Here is a 23,439-nt window from a genome sequence, read left to right as displayed (position 1 = left end):
GGGATCCCGCAGTCGGTATACTGACGGCCGAGATCCCGGACGCTGGTTTTACATACCGATCCCTGAATTACTGGGCTGGGTGTGGTACAAAATGTAAATATTCAAAATGGCAACATGGTCTGACTGTCGACACATGATCATCATGTTGACAGTCGGCATGATGTTTTTGCAGTATTTAATCCTTAACTGCAGCCTAACCCTAACATTTACTGCTGACATTCACAATGTCAGCATAATGACCATGTATACATGATTTGACATTGCAGACTGAGATGACGTGGCACATGCCTAGGCCCTTTATTAGCATTTTAAGGATTCGGTCAGGATGCCGGCAGTTGAAATCCCGGTGCCGGAATCTCAACACCTGACCAGAAGATGGGTGCCAGAATCCGGACATCAGTCAAAATGGCAATGCTGGAATCCCAACAGCTGGCATCCTAATCGTAAATATGCCGGGGACTGTTAGGGTTCAGCAGTGGGGGAGGGGGGAGGGTTAGGATTAGGGAAGTGTGTGTGTACTTACTGAATACCTGTCTGGAGTCTCACCATCGGGACTGCCACGTGTACACGTGTATGTATTCCGTATTATATTTTATATATTTATACTGCTAGTGTAGCCCGGCATTCCACAGATAAAGCAACGCGGCTCCGGTGCACTCCGTAAAAATTCTGAATAACCCATACAGAAGACAACAGCGGCGCTCGGAGACTTGGGTAAATATAATATTGTATTGTTACAAAAACCATCCCAACGTTTCAGGGCGCTGACCTTGATAAAGAGGCGTCGGCACCCTGAAATGTTGGGATGATCTTTATAACAATATAATACTCACCTAAGTCTTCGATTGCCGCTGCTATCGTCTATATCGGTTATATACTTACAGTCTTACTAAAGAATTGATAATAACAGTATCCGGGGCAACACTGCTTCCATTATACGTCTTGTAAGCTCCTGCCTTTTGTCTGATTTCTAGTATAGTCAGCCATGTTACAGAATTACATGTGAATATAAGGAAGCGGTACCTGATGCTCACCTTTATATATGAATATGAGAGTCTCAATAAGGAAGTAGGAAGCGCAGTACCATCCATTGAGGAAGAAAAGCACTTCCAGAGGAGTGGAGGAAAGCTATTTTTGTTAAGGAAATATCTTTAAAATGTAGTTGTAGATAGTATTTCACACATCTAGCAGGAAAGCATGCTGGACTAACGTTCACAGGACTAATTAGTAATTAGCTCTAATCTTAAAACGGCTTCTAATGAAACATATGTCTTTCTATAGCAGGGGTCCCAAAACTTTTTGATTTGTGACACACAAATGTTAAAAATAAGAATTTACTTACCGATAATTCTATTTCTCATAGTCCGTAGTGGATGCTGGGAACTCCGTAAGGACCATGGGGAATAGCGGCTCCGCAGGAGACTGGGCACAAAAAGTAAAAGCTTTAGACTAGCTGGTGTGCACTGGCTCCTCCCCCTATGACCCTCCTCCAAGCCTCAGTTAAGATACTGTGCCCGGACGAGCGTACATAATAAGGAAGGATCTTGAATCCCGGGTAAGACTCATACCAGCCACACCAATCACACCGTACAACTCGTGATCTGAACCCAGTTAACAGTATGATAACCGTAGGAGCCTCTGAAAAGATGGCTTCCAACAATAAACAACCCGATTTGTTTGTAACAATAACTATATACAAGTATTGCAGACAATCCGCACTTGGGATGGGCGCCCAGCATCCACTACGGACTATGAGAAATAGAATTATCGGTAAGTAAATTCTTATTTTCTCTGACGTCCTAGTGGATGCTGGGAACTCCGTAAGGACCATGGGGATTATACCAAAGCTCCCAAACGGGCGGGAGAGTGCGGATGACTCTGCAGCACCGAATGAGAGAACTCCAGGTCCTCCTCAGCCAGGGTATCAAATTTGTAGAATTTAGCAAACGTGTTTGCCCCTGACCAAGTAGCTGCTCGGCAAAGTTGTAAAGCCGAGACCCCTCGGGCAGCCGCCCAAGATGAGCCCACCTTCCGTGTGGAATGGGCTTTTACAGATTTTGGCTGTGGCAGGCCTGCCACAGAATGTGCAAGTTGAATTGTACTACAAATCCAACGAGCAATCGTCTGCTTAGAAGCAGGAGCACCCAGCTTGTTGGGTGCATACAGTATAAACAGCGAGTCAGATTTTCTGACTCCAGCCGTCCTGGAAACATATATTTTCAGGGCCCTGACTACGTCCAGCAACTTGGAGTCCTCCAAGTCCCTAGTAGCCACAGGTACCACAATAGGTTGATTCATGTGAAACGCTGAAACCACCTTAGGGAGAAATTGAGGACGAGTCCTCAATTCCGCCCTATCCGAATGAAATATCAGGTAAGGGCTTTTATAGGATAAAGCCGCCAATTCTGATACGCGCCTGGCTGAAGCCAGGGCCAACAGCATTACCACTTTCCATGTGAGATATTTCAAATCCACTGTGGCAAGTGGTTCAAACCAATGTGATTTTAGGAACCCTAAAACTACATTGAGATCCCAAGGTGCCACTGGAGGCACAAAAGGAGGCTGTATATGCAGTACCCCTTTGACAAACGTCTGAACTTCAGGCACTGAAGCCAGTTCTTTCTGGAAGAAGATCGACAGGGCCGAAATTTGAACCTTAATGGATCCTAATTTTAGACCCATAGACAATCCTGCTTGCAGGAAATGTAGGAAACGACCCAGTTGAAATTCCTCCGTAGGGGCCTTCTTGGCCTCACACCACGCAACATATTTTCGCCAAATGCGATGATAATGTTTTGCAGTTACATCCTTCCTGGCCTTGATCAGGGTAGGGATGACTTCATCTGGAATGCCTTTTTCCTTCAGGATCCGGCGTTCAACCGCCATGCCGTCAAACGCAGCCGCGGTAAGTCTTGGAACAGACAAGGTCCCTGCTGGAGCAGGTCCTTCCTTAGAGGTAGAGGCCACGGGTCTTCCGTGAGCATCTCTTGCAGCTCCGGGTACCAAGTTCTTCTTGGCCAATCCGGAGCCACGAGTATCGTTCTTACTCCTCTCCTTCTTATGATTCTCAGTACTTTTGGTATGAGAGGAAGAGGAGGGAACACATATACCGACTGGAACACCCACGGAGTTACCAGAGCGTCCACCGCTATTGCCTGAGGGTCCCTTGACCTGGCGCAATATCTGTCCAGTTTCTTGTTGAGACGGGACGCCATCATGTCCACCTTTGGTTTTTCCCAACGGTTTACAATCACTTGGAAGACTTCTGGATGAAGTCCCCACTCCCCCGGGTGGAGGTCGTGTCTGCTGAGGAAGTCTGCTTCCCAGTTGTCCACTCCCGGAATGAACACTGCTGACAGTGCTATCACATGATTTTCCGCCCAGCGGAGAATCCTTGCAGCTTCTGCCATTGCCCTCCTGCTTCTTGTGCCGCCCTGTCTGTTTACGTGGGCGACAGCCGTGATGTTGTCCGACTGGATCAATACCGGTTGACCCTGAAGCAGAGGCCTTGCTTGACTTAGGGCATTGTAAATGGCCCTTAGCTCTAGGATATTTATGTGAAGAGACGTTTCCATGCTTGACCACAAGCCCTGGAAATTTCTTCCCTGTGTGACTGCTCCCCAGCCTCTCAGGCTGGCATCCGTGGTTACCAGCATCCAATCCTGAATGCCGAATCTGCGGCCCTCTAGAAGATGAGCCTTCTGTAACCACCACAGGAGAGATACCCTTGTCCTTGGAGATAGGGTTATCCGCTGATGCATCTGAAGATGCGATTCGGACCATTTGTCCAGCAGATCCCACTGAAAAGTTCTTGCATGGAATCTTCCGAATGGAATCGCTTCGTAAGAAGCCACCATTTTTCCCAGGACTCTCGTGCACTGATGCACTGACACTTGTCCTGGTTTTAGGAGGTTCCTGACTAGCTCGGATAACTCCCTGGCCTTCTCCTCCGGGAGAAACACCTTTTTCTGGACTGTGTCCAGAATCATCCCTAGGAACAGTAGACGTGTTGTTGGAATCAGCTGTGATTTTGGGATATTTAGAATCCACCCGTGCTGACGTAGCACTACCTGAGATAGTGCTACTCCGACCTCTAACTGTTCCCTGGACCTTGCCCTTATCAGGAGATCGTCCAAGTAAGGGATAATTAATACGCCTTTTCTTCGAAGAAGAATCATCATTACGGCCATTACCTTGGTAAAGACCTGTGGTGCCGTGGACAATCCAAACGGCAGCGTCTGAAACTGATAATGACAGTTTTGTATCACAAACCTGAGGTACCCTTGGTGAGAAGGGTAGATTGGGACATGGAGATAAGCATCTTTGATGTCTAGAGATACCATATAGTCCCCTTCTTCCAGGTTCGCTATCACTGCTCTGAGTGACTCCATCTTCAATTTGAACCTTTTTATGTAAGTGTTCAAAGATTTTAGATTTAAAATTGGTCTCACCGAGCCGTCCGGCTTCGGTACCACAAACAGCGTGGAATAATACCCCTTTCCCTGTTGTAGGAGGGGTACCTTGATTATCACCTGCTGGGAATACAGCTTGTGAATAGCTTCCAATACTGCCTCCCTGTCGGAGGGAGACGTTGGTAGAGCAGACTTCAGGAACCGGCGAGGGGGGAGACGTCTCGAATTCCAATTTGTACCCCTGTGATACTACCTGCAGGATCCAGGGGTCCACTTGCGAGTGAGCCCACTGCGCGCTGAAATTCTTGAGACGGCCCCCCACCGTGCCCGAGTCTGCTTGCAGAGCCCCAGCGTCATGCTGAGGACTTGGCAGAAGCGGGGGAGGGCTTCTGCTCCTGGGAAGAGGCTGCATGGTGCAGTCTTTTTCCCCTTCCTCTGCCCCGGGGCAGGAACGAGCGGCCTTTTTCCCTCTTGCCCTTATAGGGACGAAAGGACTGGGTTTGAAAAGACGGTGTCTTTTTCTGCTGAGAGGTGACCTGGGGTAAAAAGGTGGATTTTCCAGCCGTTGCTGTGGCCACCAGGTCCGATAGACCGACCCCAAATAACTCCTCCCCTTTATACGGCAATACTTCCATATGTCGTTTGGAATCCGCATCACCTGACCACTGTCGCGTCCATAACGTTCTTCTGGCAGAAATGGACATCGCACTTACTCTAGATGCCAGGGTGCAAATATCCCTCTGTGCATCTCGCATATATAGTAATGCATCCTTTAAATGCTCTATAGTTAACAATATACTGTCCCTATCCAGGGTATCAATATTTTCAGTCAGGGAATCCGACCAAGCCACTCCAGCGCTGCACATCCAGGCTGAGGCGATCGCTGGTCGCAGTATAACACCGGTATGTGTGTATATACCTTTTAAGATATTTTCCAGCCTTCTATCAGCTGGTTCCTTGAGAGCGGCCGTATCAGGAGACGGTAACGCCACTTGTTTTGATAAGCGTGTGAGCGCCTTATCTACCCTAGGGGGTGTTTCCCAACGTGCCCTAACCTCTGGCGGGAAAGGGTATAGTGCCAATAATTTATTAGAAATCAGCAGTTTTTTATCGGGGGAAACCCACGCTTTATCACACACCTCATTTAATTCATCTGACTCAGGAAAAACCACTGGTAGTTTTTTCACACCCCACATAATACCCTTTTTTGTGGTACTTGTAGTGTCAGAAATGTGCAATGCCTCCTTCATTGCCGTGATCATGTAACGTGTGGCCCTACTGGACATTACGTTTGTCTCGTCACCGTCGACACTGGATTCAGTATCCGTGTCAGGGTCTGTGTCGACCATCTGAGGTAACGGGCGTTTTAGCGCCCCTGACGGTGTCTGAGACGCCTGAACAGGCACTAATTGATTTGTCGGCTGTCTCATGTCGTCAACAGTTTTTTGCAAAGTGCTGACATTGTCACGTAATTCTTTAATTACTACCATCCAGTCAGGTGTCGACTCCCTAGGGGGTGACATCACTAACACAGGCAATTGCTCTGCTTCCACATCATTTTCCTCCTCATACATGTCGACACAATCGTACCGACACCCAGCACACACACAGGGAATGCTCTGATAGAGGACAGGACCCCACTAGCCCTTTGGGGAGACAGAGGGAGAGTTTGCCAGCACACACCAGAGCGCTATATATATATACAGGGATAACCTTATATAAGTGTTACTCCCTGTTATAGCTGCTGTATTTATATATTAGCTGCCAATAGTGCCCCCCTCTCTGTTTTACCCTGTTTCTGTAGTGCAGGACTGCAGGGGAGAGTCAGGGAGCCGTCCTTCCAGCGGAGCTGTGAAAGAAAATAAGATTTTACTTACCGATAAATCTATTTCTCGTAGTCCGTAGTGGATGCTGGGGACTCCGTCAGGACCATGGGGATATAGCGGCTCCGCAGGAGACAGGGCACAATAATAAAAGCTTTAGGATCAGGTGGTGTGCACTGGCTCCTCCCCCTATGACCCTCCTCCAAGCCTCAGTTAGGATACTGTGCCCGGACGAGCGTGCATAATAAGGAAGGATATTGAATCCCGGGTAAGACTCATACCAGCCACACCAATCACACCGTACAACCTGTGATCTGAACCCAGTTAACAGTATGATAACAACGAAGGAGCCTCTGAAAAGATGGCTCACAACAAGAATAACCCGATTTTTGTAACAATAACTATGTACAAGTATTGCAGACAATCCGCACTTGGGATGGGCGCCCAGCATCCACTACGGACTACGAGAAATAGATTTATCGGTAAGTAAAATCTTATTTTCTCTGACGTCCTAGTGGATGCTGGGGACTCCGTCAGGACCATGGGGATTATACCAAAGCTCCCAAACGGGCGGGAGAGTGCGGATGACCCTGCAGCACCGAATGAGAGAACTCCATGTCCTCCTCAGCCAGGGTATCAAATTTGTAGAATTTAGCAAACGTGTTTTCCCCTGACCAAGTAACTGCTCGGCAAAGTTGTAAAGCCGAGACCCCTCGGGCAGTCGCCCAAGATGAGCCCCCTTCCTTTTGGAATGGGCTTTTACCGATTTTGGCTGTGGCAGGCCTGCCACAGAATGTGTAAACTGAATTGTATTACAAATCCAGCGAGCAATCGTCTGCTTAGAAGCAGGAGCACCCATCTTGTTGGGTGCATACAGGCTAAACAGCGAGTCAGATTTTCTGACTCCAGCCTTCCTGGAAACATATTTTTCAGGGCCCTGACAACGTCAAGTAACTTGGAGTCCTCCAAGTCCCTAGTACCCGCAGGTACCACAATAGGTTGGTTCATGTGAAAAACAGAAAACACCTTAAGGAGAAATTGAGGACGAGTCCTCAATTCTGCCCTGTCAGAATGAAAAATTAAGTAAGGGCTTTATATATGATAAAGCCGCCAATTCTGACACACGCCTGGCTGAAGCCAGGGCTAATAGCATCGTCACCTTCCATGTGAGATATTTTAAGTCCACAGTGGTGAGTGGTTCAAACCAATGTGACTTTAGGAAACTCAAAACAACATTGAGATCCCAAGGTGCCACTGGGGCACAAAAGGAGGCTGTATATGCAGTACCCCTTTTACAAACATCTGAACGTCAGGCACTAAAGCCAGTTCTTTCTGGAAGAAATTCGACAGGGCCGAAATTTGAACCTTAATGGACCCTAATTTTAGGCCCATAGACAGTCCTGTTTTCAGGAAATGTAGGAAACGACCCAGTTGGAATTCCTCTGTAGGGGCCTTCTTGGCCTCACACCACGCAACATATCTTCGCCAAATGCGGTGAAAATGTTTTGCGGTTACATCCTTCCTGTCTTCGACCAGGGTAGGGATGACTTCATCTGGAATGCCCTTTCAGGATCCGGCGTTCAACCGCCATGCCGTCAAACGCGGCCGCGGTAAGTCTTGGAACAGACAAGGCCCCTGCTGGAGCAGGTCCTTTCTTAAAGGTAGAGGCCACGGGTCTTCCGTGAACATCTCTTGAAGTTTCGGGTACCAAGTCCTTCTTGGCCAATCCGGAACCACGAGTATCATTCTTACTCATCTCCCTCTTATGATTCTCAGTACTTTTTGTATGAGAGGCATAGGAGGGAACACATACTCTGACTGGTACATCCACAGTGTTACCAGAGCGTCCACCGCTATTGCCTGAGGGTCCCTTGACCTGGCGCAATATCTAGTTTTTTGTTCAGGCGGGACGCCATCATGTCCACCTTTGGTTTTTCACAACGGTTTACAATCATGTGGAAGACTTCCCGATGAAGTCCCCACTCTCCCGGGTGGAGGTCATGCCTGCTGAGGAAGTCTGCTTCCCAGTTTTCCACTCCCGGAATGAACACTGCTGAGAGTGTTATCACATGATTTTTCGCCCAGCGAAGAATCCTTGCAGTTTCTGCCATTTCCCTCCTGCTTCTTGTGCCGCCCTGTCTGTTTACGTGGGCGACTGCCGTGATGTTGTCCCACTGGATCAATACCGGCTGACCTTGAAGCAGAGGTCTTGCTAAGCTTAGAGCATTGTAAATTGCCCTTAGCTCCAGTATATTTATGTGGAGAGAAGTCTCCAGACTCGATCACACTCTCTGGAAATTTTTTCCTTGTGTGACTGCTCCCCAGCCACTCAGGCTGGCATCCGTGGTCACCAGGACCCAGTCCTGAATGCCGAATCTGCGGCCCTTTCATAGATGAGCACTCTGCAGCCACCGCAGAAGAAACACCCTTGTCCTTGGAGACAGGGTTATCCGCTGATGCATCTGAAGATGCGATCCGGACCATTTTTCCAGCAGATCCCACGTAAAGGTTCTTGCGTGAAATCTACCGAATGGGATCGCTTTGTAAGAAACCACCATTTTTCACAGGATCCTTGTGCAATGATGCACTGATACTTTTCCTGGTTTTAGGAGGTTCCTGACTAGCTCAGATAACTCCCTCGCTTTCTTCTCCGGGAGAAAACATCCTTTTCTGGACTGTGACCAGAATCATCCCTAGGAACAGTAGACGTGTCGTCAGAAAAAAATGCGATTTTGGAATATTTAGAATCCACTCGTGCTGTCGTAGAACTACTTAAGATAGTGCTACTCCGACCTCCAACTGTTCTCTGGACCTTGCCCTTATCAGGAAAGCGTCCATATTTCTTTTAAGAAGAATCATCATTTCGGCCATTACCTTGGTAAAGACCCGGGGTGCCGTGGACAATCCAAACGGCAGCGTCTGAACTGATAGTGACAGTTCTGTACCACGAACCTGAGGTACCCTTGGTGAGAAGGGCAAATTTGGACATGTAGGTAAGCGTCCCTGATATCCAGTGACACCATATCGTCCCCTTCTTCCTGGTTCGCTATCACTGCTCTGAGTGACTCCATCTTGATTTGAACGCTTGTATGTAAGTGTTCAAATATTTCAGATCTCACCTAGCCGTCTGGCTTCAGTACCACAATATAGTGTGGAATAATACCCCTTCCCTTGTTGTAGAAGGGGTACTTTGATTATCACCTGCTGGGAATACAGCCTGTGAATTGTTCCCAATACTGCCTCCCTGTCGGAGGGAGACGTTGGTAAAGCAGACTTCAGGAACTTGTGAGGGGGAGACGTCTCGAATTTCCAATGTACACCTGGGATACTACGTGTAGGATCCAGGAGTCCACTTGTGAGTGAGCCCACTGCGTGCTGAAACTCTTGAGATGACCCCCTACCGCACCTGAGTCCGCTTGTACGGCCCCAGCGTCATGCTGCGGACTTGGCAGAAGCTGTGGAGGGCTTCTGTTCCTGGTGATGGGCTGCCTGCTGCAGTCTTCTTCCCTTTCCTCTACCCCTGGGCAGATATGACTGGCCCTTTTGCCCGCCTGCCCTTATGGGGACGAAAGGACTGAGACTGAAAAGACTGTGTCCTTTTCTGCTGAGATGTGACTTGGGGTAACAAAAGGTGGATTTTTCAGCTGTTGCCATGGCCACCAGGTCCGATGGACCGCCCCTTTATACGGCAATACTTCCATGTGCCGTCTGGAATCTGCATCACCTGACCACTGTCGTCTGGCAGATATGGACATCACATTTACTCTTGATGCCAGAATGCAAATATCCCTCTGCGCATCTCGCATATATAGAAATGCATCCTTAAAATGCTCTATAGTCAATAAAATCTTGTCCCTGTCAAGGGTATCAATATTTTCAGTCAGGAAATCCGACCAAGCCCCCTCAGCGCTGCACATCCAGGCTGAGGCGATTGCTGGTCGTAGTATAACACCAGTATATGTGTATATACTTTTAGGATATTTTTCAGCTTCCTATCAGCTGGCTCCTTGAGGGCTGCCGTATCTGGAGACGGTAACGCCACTTGTTTTTATAAGCGTGTGAGCGCCTTATTCACCCTAAGGTGTGTTTCCCAACTCGCCCTAACTTCTGGCGGGAAAGGGTATACCGCCAATAATTTTCTATCGGAGGAAACCCACGTATCATCACACACTTCATTTAATTTATCTGATTCAGGAAAAACTACAAGTAGTTTATTCACACCCTACATAATACCCTTATTTGTGGTACTTGTAGTATCAGAAATATGTAACACCTCCTTCATTGCCCTTAACATGAAACGTGTGGCCCTAAAGGAAAATACGTTTGTTTCTTCACCGTCGACACTGGAGTCAGTGTCCGTGTCTGTGTCGACCGACTGAGGTAAATGGGCGTTTTTACAAGCCCCTGACGGTGTCTGAGACGCCTGGACAGGTACTAATTTGTTTGCCGGCCGTCTCATGTCGTCAACCGACCTTGCAGCGTGTTGACATTATCACGTAATTCCTAAATAAGCCATCCATTCCAGTGTCGACTCCCTAGAGAGTGACATCACCAATACAGGCAATTTGCTCCGCCTCCTCACCAACATCGTCCTCCTACATGTCGACACACACGTACCGACACACAGCACACACACAGGGAATGCTCTGACAGAGGACAGGACCCCACTAGCCCTTTGGGGAGACAGAGGGAGAGTTTGCCAGCACACACCAAAAACGCTATAATTATACAGGGACAACCCCTTATACAAGTGTTTTCCCTTATAGCATTTTTATATATGTAATCATATCGCCAAATAAGTGCCCCCCCTCTCTGTTTTGACCCTGTTTCTGTAGTGCAGTGCAGGGGAGAGCCTGGGAGCCTTCCTCACAGCAGAGCTGAGCAGGAAAATGGCGCCGTGTGCTGAGGAGAATAGGCCCCGCCCCCTTTTCGGCGGGCTCTTCTCCCGGAGTTTGTGAGATCTGGCAGGGGTTAAATACCTCCATATAGCCTCAAGGGCTATATGTGATGTATTTTAGCCATAAAAAGGTATTATACATTGCTGCCCAGGGCGCCCCCCCCAGCGCCCTGCACCCTCAGTGACAGTTGGTGACTGTTGGTGAAGTGTGCTGACAACAATGGCGCACAGCTGCAGTGCTGTGCGCTACCTTATGAAGACTGAAAGTCTTCTGCCGCCTGTTTCTGGACCTCTTCAACTTCGGCATCTGTAAGGGGGGTCGGCGGCACGGCTCCGGGACGAACCCCAGGGTGAGACCTGTGTTCCGACTCCCTCTGGAGCTAATGGTGTCCAGTAGCCTAAGAAGCAAATCCATCCTGCACGCAGGTGAGTTTTCTTCTCTCCCCTAAGTCCCTCGTAGCAGTGAGCCTGTTGCCAGCAGGACTCACTGAAAATAAAAAACCTAACTTAAACTTTTATTCTAAGCAGCTCAGGAGAGCCACCTAGATTGCACCCTTCTCGTCGGGCACAAAAATCTAACTGAGGCTTGGAGGAGGGTCATAGGGGGAGGAGCCAGTGCACACCACCTGATCCTAAAGCTTTTATTATTGTGCCCTGTCTCCTGCGGAGCCGCTATATCCCCATGGTCCTGACGGAGTCCCCAGCATCCACTAGGACGTCAGAGAAAATGGCGCTTGTGTGCTGAGGAGAAAGGCTCCGCCCCCTTCACGGCGGCCTTTTCTCCCGCTTTTTTCAGGAAACTGGCAGGGGATAAATGCATCCATATAGCCCAGGAGCTATATGTGATGCATTTTATTTAGCCATATAAGGTTTTTATCTCATTTTTATTGCGTCTCAGGGCGCTCCCCCCCAGCGCCCTGCACCCTCAGTGACCGGAGTGTGAAGTGTGCTGAGAGCAATGGCGCACAGCTGCAGTGCTGTGCGCTACCTTATTTGAAGACAGGAACGTCTTCTGCCGCCGCTTTCTCCGGACCTCTTCGCTCTTCTGGCTCTGTAAGGGGGCCGGCGGCGCGGCTCCGGGACCCATCCAGGCTGAACCTGTGATCGTCCCTCTGGAGCTAATGTCCAGTAGCCAAGAAGCCCAATCCACTCTGCAGTCAGGTGAGTTCGCTTCTTCTCCCCTTAGTCCCACGATGCAGTGAGCCTGTTGCCAGCAGGACTCACTGAAAATAAAAAACCTATTTAAACTTTTACTTCTAAGCAGCTCAGGAGAGCCACCTAGCTTGCACCCTTCTCGTTCGGGCACAAAAATCTAACCGAGGCTTGGAGGAGGGTCATAGGGGGAGGAGCCAGTGCACACCAGCTAGTCTAAAGCTTTTACTTTTTGTGCCCAGTCTCCTGCGGAGCCGCTATTCCCCATGGTCCTTACGGAGTTCCCAGCATCCACTAGGACGTCAGAGAAATATTAAAAGAAATAGAATTTAAACTGCATATACCACAATAATACTGAAAATCAAACAAATTATAAGTTACAGGTTCCATCTTCTTTTGAGGTAAAGTTCACATACTGTATAATTTCAATTTCATGTTCTTGACGTATTTTAAAGGGCCTTCCCACATACTCATGCACCAGCTTGTTGGGACCACAACCAATACTGCAAGCCTGGCTAACCTGTGGCTCTCCAGATGTTGTGAAACTACACATCCCAACATGCCCTGCAACAGTTCTAGCATACATTAAGAGCAAAACTGTGGCAGGGCATGCTGGGACTTGTAGTTTCACAGCAGCTGGAGAGCCACAGGTTGGCCAGGCCTGCAATACTGGATCGCAGTGTGAAACGGATAGCTATGAGATATACCAGCTGTCAACACCTCCTGGTCAATAAGTATATGTTACAGCAATAATTCCATGAAACAAAATCCCTCATTAATTATGTATGATTCTGGGCTACCATGGTAACCACAGTACCATGACACATACTGTAAGCAAGCAGTGAAGCTTCGGAATACCCCACTGAGCTCTGCCTGCACTGTAACATCCTTTTTCAGAATCAGTATTTACTGGTGGGTGGGAGGCCGGCTGTCCATATCACGACAGCGGCATCCCGCCTGCCAGAATACCGGCAGCGGGGTGAGTGCAAAGAGTGTCCTTGCAGGCTTGGTTGCTCGCCACAGAATCTATTCCCACTCTATGGGTGTCGTGGACACCCACAAGTGGGAATAGTCTTGTTTAGCCGGGATTCCGGCTGGCGTCATTGTCGGCTGTCAGGATCCCGGCGTCGGTATCCTGACTGCCGGAATCCCAACAGCCGGCAAATCGAACGGATCCCCCTTTTTCTCCCATCGCAATACATGCTGTGACTAGCGAGCCTGTGTCTGTATAGTTAGGCGTGCCATAATATCCCTTAAATCTGGGATACCCATGATTTAAACAAATTCAATGCCACATTTCATCTGGTTTTAATTAGCCACACACCCTGGGTAAATCATAGGTGTCCCGAATTAAAAGGATATCATGGCAAGCCTATGGCTAGTAGACACACGGTCTGGCAGTCATTTGTGTGTTGCTAACTACAGAGAACTGAAAAAGAATATAATGGCTTGTAGAATAGCCAAAGGAAAAACGACAAGCAGACACATACTCAAAAGGCACTAAACAGTTAACACTGCTACAGCCACTCAGGAGCCCTCTTTTCTACAATCAATAAGCACCATGAGAACACAATGATGGCAAGTAGTCAGTAACCCATGTCTCTCTATGGGGGCCTATTCATTAACATGAACAGTTTGATTATACATGCTGAAACAGAATTTCCACATGTATTAAGTAACGGTCACATTCATCAGTTTTCTGAGTCTGATTGCGGGAAGGGAGGCCATCTTCAGATGATGTTAGATCTCAGAGCCAGCTCCTATCTATTGGAAGGAGTTCCAGAGTGCAGAGAGGGATCCCTCCGCCCCTCTCTGTGTGTGTAATCAGGTCACGCATGTGCACTTACACTGCCAGTTTGTGTAAACATGTGCCGCTACTTATTAGCGTGGAAGGGTGCAGTGGTAGGTAATGCGTGACAGGTGCGGTCGGAGCAATGCTGAATTTTCACCAAATTTTTGTATCCACCTCCACAAGTTGTACAAGATACAAAATTAATAGGAGGGATGGTGGGGTCTTGTTAATAAATAGGCCTTTATGGGGGAGCTGAACCTATTCTTATAAAGGGGAAAGGGGAGAAGATACTCCTAGCAGCCAATCAGCCTCTAGCTACCAGTTTATAGCATGCACTTGATAAATGATAGCCAGACACTGCTTGGTTGCTATAGGCAACACCTCCACTTGTCCTCTTTAGAAGGATGGATACATCTCCCCCTATCTGCTGGGTAACCACAAGTCCCAGCTCACAGTGACAGTATGCACACCATGTAGAGAGACACAGACTGCCTACGCCTGGTGCAGATCAGTGATGCTCAGCTGATAATCCCTCTGCACTCCGCGTCCCAGCAGATGGAGAAGGATACAACTCCGCGTCTTCTCCCTGATAAACAAAGCACAGTGAGACGGGGAGGTTACAGGGAGTACACGGACAGAGAGGGGTCGGGATGCTGTATGAGGCTGATAGCGGTCACCGGGTCATTATTACTACACCGCCGCTTTCCGAGCGCGGTATAATACTATTATATACTCACCTCTGGACGCCATCTTGGTGCTCTAAGGACGCGTGTGACGTCACTTCCTGGATACAGTCAGTAGTCCCGCCCCCTCTTTTATGGTTCTGTTTTATGATTATCTGGACAGAACAATAGAAGCCAGGGGTGATGTGTATGGGCCTGTTGTAGCTTCTTATCTCATAGGACATATAATTAAAGGGGAAAATAGCAAAAAAAAAAAAATATATAATAAAAAAGTACTTCATAAAAATGTGTTTGTATAATAATGTAACCCCATTTATATCACAATTTTACAATCTGGTAACTTCAAAGCGGTCTATTTACTAACCAATGGATAGTGATAAAGTGGAGAATGTACCAGCCAATCAGCTCCTGACTGCCATGTTAAATGCTGTGTCTGAAAAATGACAGGAGCTGTTTGGTTGGTACTTTATCTCTGTCCACTTTATCTCTCTTCAAGGGACCCATTTATCAAACAACATATGCAGCTATTTCCCTGAAAACACCCGTTTTCGGGGGTTAGCTGCAAATAATAAGTATCTCCTGAATGTATGTAGGAGGGACCACACAGATATCTCTGATACCTGCTGTGATCCCTCCATTCCCGCAGACAGCTGCATCCCCTATAGGTTTCTATGGGGGATGCAATGCTACCAGATTTACCAATGTCTGGAGATGGCCTCCGCAGCTACCGCCATGTGAAGATGGCAGTAGCCCATTGTAGCTGTGGCCGGAGAGACCCACCAGCCACACGTGTAATGGTGGCCGCTGCACTGAAGGGGTTAATCCTCAGCTGCCAGGCACTATTTGGACAATAGGCGCTTGGCGTCACTGTTAAACGTACTTACGGCGCTGGGCGCGGACTGTTTAAAAATATGTTTAATGATGTGTTTTAACGTCATATGTAGTGCTCTGTGCACAATTATAGGATTGCATGTTTAAATGTATTTATATTCAAGATGTGGTCACCAGTATTTGAATAAGCATCTCCTATCCTATGGGAATAGGAAGTGGCATGCTAATCGCCTCTGCTAGCAGAGAGGTGTGTATGACAATACCTTTTGATGTTGGACAGTGCACAGCAGGTAAAGGCTGGGTGTGAAAAGAAGACTGGATGTGTTTCCAGTCTTTCCTGTTGTAATCCCAAACACTGGGTTTGCATGCAGGGCCGGATTAAGCCTTGAGGGTGCCCGGGGCACTTAAGACAAGGGGGCCCCCAGTGGAAGGCAGGGGAGTGTATTTTAGATTGTACATACCCCCCAACATGACCCATTCCAGTAGGGATAAAATGCTGTTTACCTGGACTTCCTTTTTAATATATGATTGATGTCACCTGTGTTGAACTATTTCATAGATATGAAAGGTGTTTCAACACACGTGATTGCAATCATAACTTAATATACAGTAGCATGTTATCCCTCCAGGACGGAGTGATGTTAGGATGTATGTATTGTGTATATTAAATTTAATCCAATGGGGTATATTAGATATAAACTAATAGTTGAATAATGCCGGGTTACATAGGACCCAGACACCCAGGCAGGGAGAAGGAGAAGATGGTATTCCTATGTCACTTACAGCTCTCTCCACCCTCCTATCTCTCCTCTAGTCGGAAAGCTCAATCGGTAGCTCATAAGACCTGATACTCTGCCTGCAATGCATACTGCCCTCCTCGCATTCTGGCTATCTGGTTCTGCTACTGCGTGAGCGGGAAAGCTAGCGATGTCGGTGGGCTCTGTATTGGGGGCCCCCTAACAAAGGGGGGCCCGGGGTACTGTATGCCCTGCGACCCCCCCTTAATTTGGCTATGTTTGCATGGAGATGTGAATGGGACAGGAACATGTCAATCATATTGTGTTTTATGAATGCAAACTAGTGGGTTTCAGTTAACAACAGTTTGATCTAACATTTCCTAGGCTGCATTATCTAGGATGCAGATTTGGTTAAATTACAAGAACTTTGTGTGTGACAGGAAGAAGGAAAATGCTTTTTTTTGCACCTATATCCTTTTGAAATGTAATTTATTTATTTGTATTTTGTAAGATATCCTGATTGGATGGAAAGGACTCAGGGGGGACATGACCCCCTGTTGTACTGTGTGGAAAATTGGCATAAAAAGGAGGACAGCGAGCATCCAGAGTGTATTATACCAGTTTCATTCTGCTGTAACATCTTGCTGTATTGCTGAGCCCTTTTGAAGGCTGTATTTGGTATTAAACATCAACTGCCTCAAGAAGATTGCTTCATCTTGTGACCTGCAGGGCTATGCGAAACCTAGCTCCGTTCACCGGCAGTCCAGGGTGAACCAGCGTCTCCGAGTTCTGCCTTCCGCCAGCTACCGGTAGAGGCCTAGTCAAGCGACTAGTGGGGATTCGTCAACCCCACACAGACGTGGTAAGGCAGCGTGTCGGCACATACAGAGCACAACCATGCTTCCAAACGCCACGGCAGGTTAGGAGTTTAGTGGTGGCAGCATAAACCCGCCGACGGTGCAGTGGGTGTAGTCAGTAAGAGGCGGTTACTGACGGTAGGCGGGGATCCCCTATGTGGCCAGGTCTCGTAAGACCTAAACATCTATTCTGTGTACTGGGGACGAGACGCAAAAGCGGTGAGGGCTTTCGTACGGGACCGTCCGGTCACAGTAGCCTACAGGTTAAACTTCGTATTTACAGCCAGCAGATGGTTCCCCAGGAATGGCCACTGTGCATATGCGGTCAGCGGGACCGTGCATGCGCAGAAGCCCCGGCACCACACTCAGCATATCATAGGGACGGGATCCTTTTCGGAGCCCCTGTCCCTGCGGGTGCAGGATGTTACATCCCACTGATGTGATCACATTCTGCAATGTGATCTTGGGCGCTAATATCACGCCCAGATTGCATTTCAAATGTGATCAATGATAAATGGGTCCCTATGGCTTAAATAGTAAATAGATCCCTATGAGTACAGAATATCCCAAGGACCCAGAGACAAAGATAACTGCAAGTAAGCTGCATCAGGGTCAAAGAGAATAGGTTACAAATTCTCGTGGGAGCTGGGAAGAGAAAAGGGACAAAGTTGACCAAATTGGATATATTTACTTTAAATATGCGTGGGCCATGTCAAAGCAAGGGGGGCTGAGCTGACCCATTCCTCCCCTCACGTGTATCTTTGCTGCAATATATCCCTTGTAGCATACAATATATCAGCCAGCAATTGGTCATTATTATCATTGGTATATTAATATATGGAGAGACCCGTTCAGACCTAGGCTTACCATACCAGCTCTTTAAACGGGTGTGGTATTGAAAGTCGACAGTAACTAGGTCAACAATGTCTAGGTCGACCACTATTGGTCGACAGTAACTAGGTCGACAGGGTATTTAGGTCGACATGTTCTAGGTCAACAGGTCAAAAGGTTGACATGAGTTTTTAATGTTATTTTGGTGTAGTTTTGTTCGTAGAGTGACCGGGAACCCCAATTAGTGCACCGCGTCCCCTCGCATGGCTCGCTTCGCTCACCATGCTTCGGGCATGGTGCCTTCGCTCCGCTACCGCTTCGCTCGGCACAGATTACCGTTCCAATCGTAGTCCACGAGGATCGTTAAGTATGAAAAGGTTAAAAAAAAGAAAAAAATTGTGAAAAACTCTCATGTCGACCTTTTGACCTGTCGACCTAGAACATGTCGACCTAAAGACCCTGTTGACCTAGACACCCTGTCGACCTAGTCACTGTTGACCAATAGTGGTCGACCTAGACATTGTCGACCTAGTTACTGTCGACTTTCAGTCTGGATCCCCTTTAAACTAGGATGTTCATGGATTACACAGGTTCTGAGGCTGATTAAATTCAGCAATTGACCATTTGCTCTCAAACACTGGAAAACAGACACAAATGGATATTCATACAAATTGGTTAAATTAATTTAATTTATCCAAACAACTATTTTTGCCAATTTTCCGGCTTTTGAGAGCAAATGGTTGATTGTCATTTGCTCCCATCCATTACCAGATATTTGCTTCAACCAGAAATATTCTACAGATAATCTTAAAGTGTGTATCCATCTATACAGTGTGGCTAGTATATGTGGGAGCAGGATAGGTTCTAGTAAATAAATGAGTCTTAGGGGTATATTTAATAACTGTCGGAAGCTGCCGTCTTGCTCTCCAGCTGCTGCCCCCACAGCCGCAGACATCTCTCCCACGGCAGCCGCTGACAGCACCCCACCCCCACCGGTGCCGCAGACAGCTCCCCCGCCGCTGCTGTGAGTGCACTCGGCAGCTGCTGACAGCAGCATCAGGACAAGACACCGGGAGCGGCCAAATCCGACAGTCGGATTTGGCCGCTCTTTTGAATAGGAGTTGTCGGGTCCATTCCGACAACTGCATTTCGGAATGGACCCCACTCTTATTGAATATACCCCTTAGAGAATGTTGCAATACTATAATAAGAAATGTGGAAAACCCGTACTTCATACCTCCCAAATGTCCTGCTGTATCACCCGTGAGCCGCAGTTTGCTGTAGTTATGGGAAATTGAGGGGAGCAGTGCCCAGCATCTATTCATAGAGCAGGGACACTAATGGGGAGGCACAGCATCTTGGAGAGTGCTGGGCACGCCCCCACAGGGAGGCTAATGAGGTGGGCTGCAAGGCTACACCCCCATGTCAGGAATGAGCAGAGGTTCCGAATTACCATACACCAAAGTTGGAGGTATGGTATTGATTCCTCCCAAACAGGGTTGTCCAGAGTGGGGCATTTAAAAATTCATGGGCCTGGACTGCTCTGGAAGCACTATTACCCCCTGTGAGGGTATATTGTTTGGCAAAGGGAGGATTAAGGCGTATAACGTGTGGCAGAGAGAGGTGAGAGGGGCATACCATAAGTCATAACCACTGTGGCGTCTTTATCCTGGTCATCTAGCATCCTGAGCTCCCAGTATCTGTCCTGCCCTATTGACACAGTAGAAGTGGCATAGCAAGCAGCAAAATATGTGCCATTGGTTTAGAAGATGGCAGCAGGTATCTAGTATCTGGTTGCTCTGGGCTACAGCACCTTTTGTAGTTGCCTTTACCTAAGCCACCTACCAACCAACATAACAGGTTATGGGGTTGATGTTTAAAGCAGTGAAAACAGTAGAGAAGTGGACCAATACATGATTAATCCTCAAAGCTGGTTGGTTGCGGTGGGGAACTTCTCCACTGGTCCATTTCTCCACTCTTTCCACCGCTTGATATATCAACCCCCTACGGTATGTTTCACATCCACATTTCTACAAAAGTATGTATACTAAAGCAGTCTCCCTTTGAATATCTTACTGGCAAACTCATCACCATCTATATATTTAATTCTCCTGTTCTCCGGCAGGTGAATTCTGAAATTCAGGGTTTATTCATGTGCTCACATGTAATTGTGCTCATGTGCTCAGTGATTGACAGTAATTGCTACTGTTTGGGGGTGGGGAGGTTGGTGACACCATCCATTCCCCTAAATGGAGGAGAGTCGCCGCTGTTGTGGAGGAGTGGCAAGGCCAGGATTTCCGTCGGAAGATGGAGATTTTCTGGAGTCTTTGCTGGATCTGTGGTGGATGACTTATGTGACCCCCATGCCACTTGTGTCGCAGATGATCCTGATGTTTTGTCCTAAGACACAGCTCAGATCACTAAAGCAAGGACATTTGGACAGTAGCTTGCCTTTGTGACGCAGGCGCCCACTAAGAAGGGATTTTTCAAAAATCCACCCACATAGGGGTTAAAAGGGGTGAGAAATTTGGGATCCGGTCTGAAGATCGACAGTGTCTAGGTCGACAATGTTTAGGTCGACCACTATAGATTGACAGTCACTTGGTCGACAGGGACAGAAGGTCGACATGTTCTAGGTCGACAGGCCAAAAGGTGACATGAGTTTTTAATGTTATTTTGGTGTTGTTTTGTTCGTAGAGTGACTGGGAATCCCAATTAGTGCACCGCGTCCCCTCGCATGGCTCGCTTCGCTCACCATGCTTCGGGCATGGTGCCTTCGCTCCGCTACCGCTTCGCTCGGCACAGATTACCGTTCCAATCGTAGTCCACGAGGATCGTTAAGTATGAAAAGGTTAAAAAAAAAGAAAAAAATTGTGAAAAACTCATGTCGACCTTTTGACCTGTCGACCTAGAACATGTCGACCTAAAGACCCTGTTGACCTAGACACCCTGTCGACCTAGTTACTGTCGACCAATAGTGGTCGACCTAGATATTGTCGACCTAGTTACTGTCGACTTTCAGTCCGGATCCCCTTTAAACTAGGATGTTCATGGATTACACAGGTTCTGAGGCTGATTAAATTCAGCAATTGACCATTTGCTCTCAAACACTGGAAAACAGACACAAATGGACATTCATACAAATTGGTTAAATTTATTTAATTTATCCAAACAACTATTTTTGCCAATTTTCCGGCTTTTGAGAGCAAATGGTTGATTGTCATTTGCTCCCATCCATTACCAGATATTTGCTTCAACCAGAAATATTCTACAGATAATCTTAAAGTGTGTATCCATCTATACAGTGTGGCTAGTATATGTGGGAGCAGGATAGGTTCTAGTAAATAAATGAGTCTTAGGGGTATATTTAATAACTGTCGGAAGCTGCCGTCTTGCTCTCCCACTGCTGCCCTCACAGCCGCAGACATCTCTCCCACGGCAGCCGCTGACAGCACCCCACCCCCACCGGTGCCGCAGACAGCTCCCCCGCCGCTGCTGTGAGTGCACTCGGTAGCTGCTGACAGCAGCATCAGGACAAGACACCGGGAGCGGCCAAATCCGACAGTCGGATTTGGCCGCTCTTTTGAATAGGGGTTGTCGGGTCCATTCCGACAACTGCATGTCGGAATGGACCCCACTCTTATTGAATATACCCCTTAGAGAATGTTGCAATACTATAATAAGAAATGTGGAAAACCCGTACTTCATACCTCCCAAATGTCCTGCTGTATCACCCGTGAGCCGCAGTTTGCTGTAGTTATGGGAAATTGAGGGGAGCAGTGCCCAGCATCTATTCATAGAGCAGGGACAGTAATGGGGAGGCACAGCATCTTGGAGAGTGCTGGGCACGCCCCCACAGGGAGGCTAATGAGGTGGGCTGCAAGGCTACACCCCCTTGTCAGGAATGAGCAGAGGTTCCGAATTACCATACACCAAAGTTGGAGGTATGGTATTGATTCCTCCCAAACAGGGTTGTCCAGAGTGGGGCATTTAAAAATTCATGGGCCTGGACTGCTCTGGAAGCACTATTACCCCCTGTGAGGGTATATTGTTTGGCAAAGGGAGGATTAAGGCGTATAACGTGTGGCAGAGAGAGGTGAGAGGGGCATACCATAAGTCATAACCACTGTGGCGTCTTTATCCTGGTCATCTAGCATCCTGGGCTCCCAGTATCTGTCCTGCCCTATTGACACAGTAGAAGTGGCATAGCAAGCAGCAAAATATGTGCCATTGGTTTAGAAGATGGCAGCAGGTATCTAGTATCTGGTTGCTCTGGGCTACAGCACCTTTTGTAGTTGCCTCTACCTAAGCCACCTACCAACCAACATAACAGGGTTGATGTTTAAAGCAGTGAAAACAGTAGAGAAGTGGACCAATACATGATTAATCCTCAAAGCTGGTTGGTTGCGGTGGGGAACTTCTCCACTGGTCCATTTCTCCACTCTTTCCACCGCTTGATATATCAACCCCCTACGGTATGTTTCACATCCACATTTCTACAAAAGTATGTATACTAAAGCAGTCTCCCTTTGAATATCTTACTGGCAAACTCATCACCATCTATATATTTAATTCTTCTGTTCTCCGGCAGGTGAATTCTGAAATTCAGGGTTTATTCATGTGCTCACATGTAATTGTGCTCATGTGCTCAGTGATTGACAGTAATTGCTACTGTTTGGGGGTGGGGAGGTTGGTGACACCATCCGTTCCCCTAAATGGAGGAGAGTCGCCGCTGTTGTGGAGGAGTGGCAAGGCCAGGATTTCCGTAGGAAGATGGAGATTTCCAGGAGTCTTTGCTGGATCTGTGGTGGATGACTTATGTGACCCCCATGCCACTTGTGTCGCAGATGATCCTGATGTTTTGTCCTAAGACACAGCTCAGATCACTAAAGCAAGGACATTTGGACAGTAGCTTGCCTTTGTGACGCAGGCGCCCACTAAGAAGGGATTTTTCAAAAATCCACCCACATAGGGGTTAAAAGGGGTGAGAAATTTGGGATCCGGTCTGAAGATCGACAGTGTCTAGGTCGACAATGTTTAGGTCGACCACTATAGATTGACAGTCACTTGGTCGACAGGGACAGAAGGTCGACATGTTCTAGGTCGACAGGCCAAAAGGTCGACATGAGTTTTTAATGTTATTTTGGTGTCGTTTTGTTCGTAGAGTGACCGGGAACCCCAATTAGTGCACCGCGTCCCCTCGCATGGCTCTCTTCGCTCACCATGCTTCGGGCATGGTGCCTTCGCTCCGCTACCGCTTCGCTCGGCACAGATTACCGTTCCAATCGTAGTCCACAAGGATCGTTAAGTATGAAAAGGTTAAAAAAAAGAAAAAAATTGTGAAAAACTCATGTCGACCTTTTGACCTGTCGACCTAAAGACCCTGTTGACCTAGACACCCTGTCGACCTAGTCACTGTCGACC

General features: G+C 47.7%; 1 protein-coding gene across 1 annotated transcript in view; it reads right to left on the bottom strand.

The window, feature by feature from the left end:
- Positions 1-14,868, bottom strand: part of TMEM216 (transmembrane protein 216) — a 28,069-nt gene extending 13,201 nt beyond the window's left edge. The window contains exons 1-3 of the mRNA XM_063944387.1: positions 14,814-14,868; positions 14,646-14,662; positions 1,035-1,128 (exon numbers count right to left, since the gene is read on the bottom strand). Of these exons, the coding sequence (XP_063800457.1) occupies positions 1,035-1,128; positions 14,646-14,662; positions 14,814-14,826 (124 nt within the window). The 5' untranslated portion in view covers positions 14,827-14,868. The remainder of the gene's footprint in view (positions 1-1,034; positions 1,129-14,645; positions 14,663-14,813) is intronic.
- Between the last annotated feature and the right edge of the window lie 8,571 nt (positions 14,869-23,439).

This window comes from Pseudophryne corroboree, chromosome 11 (assembly GCF_028390025.1).
Source record: "Pseudophryne corroboree isolate aPseCor3 chromosome 11, aPseCor3.hap2, whole genome shotgun sequence".
Lineage (NCBI taxonomy): Eukaryota > Metazoa > Chordata > Amphibia > Anura > Myobatrachidae > Pseudophryne > Pseudophryne corroboree.
The sequence above is the reverse complement of the archived record's forward strand: the minus strand, read 5'-3'. Positions and strand labels throughout refer to the sequence as shown.